General features: G+C 37.4%; 1 protein-coding gene across 1 annotated transcript; it reads right to left on the bottom strand.

The window, feature by feature from the left end:
• Nucleotides 1-2759: 2759 nt before the first annotated feature.
• On the bottom strand, nt 2760-3182 carry LOC137769631 (uncharacterized protein C4orf46 homolog). The gene has a single exon (XM_068551624.1). The coding sequence runs from the start codon at nt 3159-3161 to the stop codon at nt 2826-2828; it is 336 nt and encodes a 111-aa protein (XP_068407725.1). The 5' UTR covers nt 3162-3182; the 3' UTR covers nt 2760-2825.
• Between the last annotated feature and the right edge of the window lie 1876 nt (nt 3183-5058).

Genomic DNA, 5058 nt, shown 5'->3' with positions numbered 1-5058 from the left:
TTTCATGCTGTTGGTGTCATGTTTAAGAACTCTTCATCAAGCCCTACATCTTATAGATTTTCTCCTGTATTATTTTTTAAATTTACCCTTTTTTGTTGTTATTGCAGTTTTTTTTTTTAAACATCTTTATTGGAGTATAATTGCTTACAATGTTGTGTTAGTTACTGCTGTGTAACAAAGTGAATCAGCTATATGTATACATATATCCCCATATTCCCTCCCTCTTGTGTCTCCCTCCCACCCTCCCTATCCCACCCCTCTAGGTGGTCACAAAGCACCGAGCTGATATCCCTGTGCTATGTGGCTGCTTCCCATTAGCTATCTGTTTTACATTTGGTAGTGTATATATGTCAATGCCACTCTCTCACTTGGTCTCAGCTTACCATTCCCTGTCCTCGTGTCATCAAGTCCATTCTCTACGTCTGCATCTTTATTCCTGTCCTGCCCCTAGGTTCTTCAGAACCTTTTTTTTTTTTTTTTTAGATTCCATATATATGTGTTAGCATACGGTATTTGTTTTTCTGACTTACTTCACTCTGTATGACAGACTCTAGATCCATCCACCTCACTACAAATAACTCAATTTCGTTTCTTTTATGGCTGAGTAATATTCCATTGTATATATGTGCCACGTCTTCTTTATCCATTCATCTGTCAGTGGACAGTTAGGTTGCTTCCGTGTCCTGTCTATTGTAAATAGGGCTGCAGTGAACATTGTGGTACGTGACTCTTTTTGAATTATGGTTTTCTCAGGTATATGCCCAGTAGTGGGATTGCTGGGTCATATGGTAGTTCTATTTTTAGTTTTTTAAGGAACCTCCATACTGTTCTCCATAGTGGCTGTACCAGTTTACATTCCCACCAACAGTGCAAGAGGGTTCCTTTTTCTCCACACCCTCTCCAGCATTTATTGTTTGTAGATTTTTTTGATGATGGCCATTCTGATCATTGTGAGGTCATTGTGGTTTTGATTTGCATTTCTCTAATGATTAGTGATGTTGCGCGTCCTTTCATGTGTTTGTTGGCAATCTGTATATCTTTGGAGAAATGTCTATTTAGGTCTTCTGCCTATTTTTGGATGGAGTTGTTTGTTTTGATATTGAGCTGCATGAGCTGCTTGTATATTTTGGAGATTAATCCTTTGTCAGTTGCTTCATTTGCAAATATTTTCTCCCATTCTTAGGGTTGTCTGTTCATCTTGTTTATGGTTTCCTTCGCTGTGCAAAAGCTTTTAAGTTTCATTAGGTCCCATTTGTTTATTTTTGTCTTTATTTCCATTTCTCTGGGAGGTGGGTCAAAAAGGATCTTGCTGTGATTTATGTCATAGACTGTTCTGCCTATGTTTTCCTCTAAGAGTTTGATAGTGTCTGACCTTACATTTAGGTCTTTAATCCATTTTGAGTTTATTTTTGTGTGTGGTGTTAGGGAGTGTTCTAATTTCATTTTTTTTTTTTTTTTTTGGTTTGAACAAAAGTTTATTTTTGTATATTTTAAAAATTGCAATTTTCATGACACATAAGAAAAACAGTTTTCTAATATCAAAATAAGCATCTCTTTGGTATAGGAACACACCATATGTGTTATCCTTAGCTTAAAAAAATTAATCAAGAACCATGACCTAATATGCTAAACAAAACTATCCTTTGCCCATCCATGTGTCCCCTTTCACAGGCCCATTGTGGGGCTTGGGAATATGGTTCTGTACATACCTCCTTACCTACAAAGAAGTAAGATACTGTATCAGAGGCATCCAGAAGTTACATAGCAAGAGAATTAGTTGGTTCAATCACTGACATATACGACACAAACCCACCAAAAAAGAGAAAGAGAGAGAGAGGCAGCGCAACGTAAGATACAGGACAAGTAAAATAGGACACTGTCATGAAGATCAAATAATAGGAAAATAATTGCATCATTTAAATTTGATGCATTTTTTAAAAGTAACTTGTTTAGAATTACTATATTTAGAATTTAGAATTATTACTTGCCAAGCTCCAAAAGTAATAATACAGAGCGACAATTTTGATAAGGCACTTTAAAGAGAGCAATCAAACATATAACAACATCAAATATGAGAAATATCCATAAAAGCAGTTAACCTTAGAAAAAAAAATAGGCATTCTTTCAAGACAGGTTTCAGTAAAAGCTTTTTTGGAAAGCATGATAGAAGGGTGAAAAATATTTATCATATATTTTAAAAAGCTGTCAGCAGTTAAAGTTCAAAATCCTGTTTAAAAAAAAAGATAACATTTTCCTTCAAGTCAATGAGGTTCTGACTCAAATATCTTTTCGAGAAACAATTATAATCTTCATGCTAAAAACAGGAAGAAAAAACAGCTCTTAATTACGTTGTCAACTCTTATTCATCAAACATTTAGTGATTGTTGTGTAACAGACTTCTAGCTGCTGGAAATATAGAAGAAATAAGACACAATCATTGGTTCTAGGGAACTTAGCCTAATGGAGCTGAATCTAACATTGGTCCATATAATAAAGCTCGACTTCAAACTCTGCCATTTTTGGTATCGTCTTGCAAACTGAAGAGAATAATGGTCCACCTAGTTTGCTACTGGTAGCACTGTGGCGTTATTAATATTATCTACTGATTAAATTAACCTCCACAGAATAGTCTTTGAAAGTTTAGAGAACAGAAAGTGTTTAAAGGTAAACGGGCCAACATCAAAAATAACATCATATTCTGTTTTCACAAAATGAAGAAAACCAAGAAAAATTTCATCTGTATACAGAACTGCTGGTGATTATCCTATCCACACAGCACATGTGCAAACATCATAAATGAGCTGGTATGGATTATTACAGTCAAATCAGTTGTCAGGCTTCAAGGAATCATAGCCTTCTTTCAAGAGGTCCCGCCATGTTTTAAGGAAACGTGCATTTTCTGTACATTTGAAGGCAAGCTCTTCCACTTGAGCTGATACTGCAGATGCAGCTTCAAGAAGTTTGGTTAATGAAAATGCTGCGTCTCCGATCTGCAGCTCCACCTCCTCCAGCGGGTCCACCGGCCGGCCGCTGTTCCTGTTCGGAACCGGACGGCCCAAACCCCCCGGGGTGCCGGGGGAAGATGCTGAAGACGCATCTGAAGACGAGGGAGAGGAGGGCGGCGGCTGCGGGGAAAGCCGCAGCTCCTCCGGGTCCGCCATGGAGTGGGCTGGGCGGTGGGACGGCACCTCGGCGGCCGAACCGATACCAACCGACTTTCAACCACTCGCGCCTAAAGCCCAGTGGGCCCGCCTCCTCTAATTTCATTTTTTTTTTTACATGTAGCTGTCCAGTTTTCCCAGCACCACTTATTGAAGAGGCTGTCTTTTCTCCGTTGTATATTCTTCCCTCCTTTATGAAAGATAAAGTGACCATTTGTGTGTGGGTTTACCTCTGGGCTTTCTATCCTGTTCCATTGATCTATATTTCTGTTTTTATGCCAGTACCATACTGTCTTGATTACTGTAGCTTTGTAGTATAGCCTGAAGTCAGGGAGCCTGATTCCTCCAGCTCCGTTTTTCCTTCTCAAGATTGCTTTGGCTGTTCGGGGTCTTCTGTGTTTCCATACAAATTGTGAAATTTTTTGTTCTAGTTCTGTGAAAAATGCCATTGGTAGTTTGATAGGGATTGCATTGAACCTGTAGATTGCTTTGGGTAGTAGAGTCATTTTCACAATGTTGATTCTTCCAATCCAAGAACATGGTATATCTCTCCATCTGTTTGTGTCATCTTTAATTTCTTTCATCAGTGTGTTATAGTTTTCTGCATACAGGTCTCTTGTCTCCTTAGGTAGGTTTATTCCTAGGTATTTTATTCCTTTTGTTGCAGTGGTAAATGGGAGTGTTTCCTTAATTTCTCTTTCAGATTTTTCATCATTAGTGTATAGGAATGCAAGAGATTTCTGTGAAGTCATTTTGTATCTTGCTACTTTACAAAATTCATTGATTAGCTCTAGTAGTTTTCTGGTAGCATCTTTAGGATTCTCTATGTATAGTATCATGTCATCTGCAAACAGTGACCGTTTTACTTCTTCTTTTCCGATTTCGATTCCTTTTATTTCTTTTTCATCTCTGATTGCTGTAGCTAAAACTTCCAAAACTATGTTGAATAATAGTGGAGGAAGTGGGCAACCTTGTCTTGTTCCTGATCTTAGTGGAAATGGTTTCAGTTTTTCACCATTGAGAATGATGTTGGCTGTGGGTTTGTCATATATGGCCTTTATTAAGTTGAGGTTACTTCCGTCTGTGCCCACTTTCTGGAGAGTTTTTATTATAAATGGGTTTTGAATTTTGTCAAAAGCTTTTTCTGCATCTATTGAGATGATCATATGGTTTTTATTCTTCGCTTTGTTAATATGGTGTATCACATTGATTGATTTGCGTATATTGAAGAATCCTTGCATTCCTCAGTAAAGTGGGATAAAACCACTTGATCATGGTGTATGATCCTTTTAATGTGCTGTTGGATTCTGTTTGCTAGTATTTTGTTCAGGATTTTTGCATCTATGTTCATCAGTGATATTGGACTGTAGGTTTTTTTTTTTTTTTGGTGACATCTTTGTCTGGTTTTGGTATCAGGGTGATTGTGGCCTCATAGAATGAGTTTGGGAGTGTTTCTCCCTCTGCTATATTTTGGAAGAGTTTGAGAAGGATGGGTGTTAGCTCTTCTCTAAATGTTTGATAGAATTCACCTGTGAAGCCATCTGGTCCTGGACTTTTGTTTGTTGGAAGATTTTTAATCTCAGTTTCAATTTCAGTGCTTGTGATGGGTCTCTATATTTTCTGTTTATTCCTGGTTCAATCTTGGAAGGTTATACCTTTCTAAGAATTTGTCCATTTCTTCCAGGTTGTCCATTTTATTGGCATAGAGTTGCTTGTAGTAATCTCTCATGATCCTTTGTATTTCTGCAGTATCAGTTGTTACTTCTCGTTTTTCATTTCTAATTCTGTTGATTTGAGTCTTCTCCCTTTTTTTTCTTGATGAGTCTGTCTAGTGGTTTATCAATTTTGTTTATCTTGTCAAAGAACCAGCTTTTAGTTTTATTGATCTTTGCTATTG

This window comes from Eschrichtius robustus, chromosome 9 (assembly GCF_028021215.1).
Source record: "Eschrichtius robustus isolate mEscRob2 chromosome 9, mEscRob2.pri, whole genome shotgun sequence".
In the NCBI taxonomy this organism is placed as follows: domain Eukaryota; kingdom Metazoa; phylum Chordata; class Mammalia; order Artiodactyla; family Eschrichtiidae; genus Eschrichtius; species Eschrichtius robustus.
The sequence above is the reverse complement of the archived record's forward strand: the minus strand, read 5'-3'. Positions and strand labels throughout refer to the sequence as shown.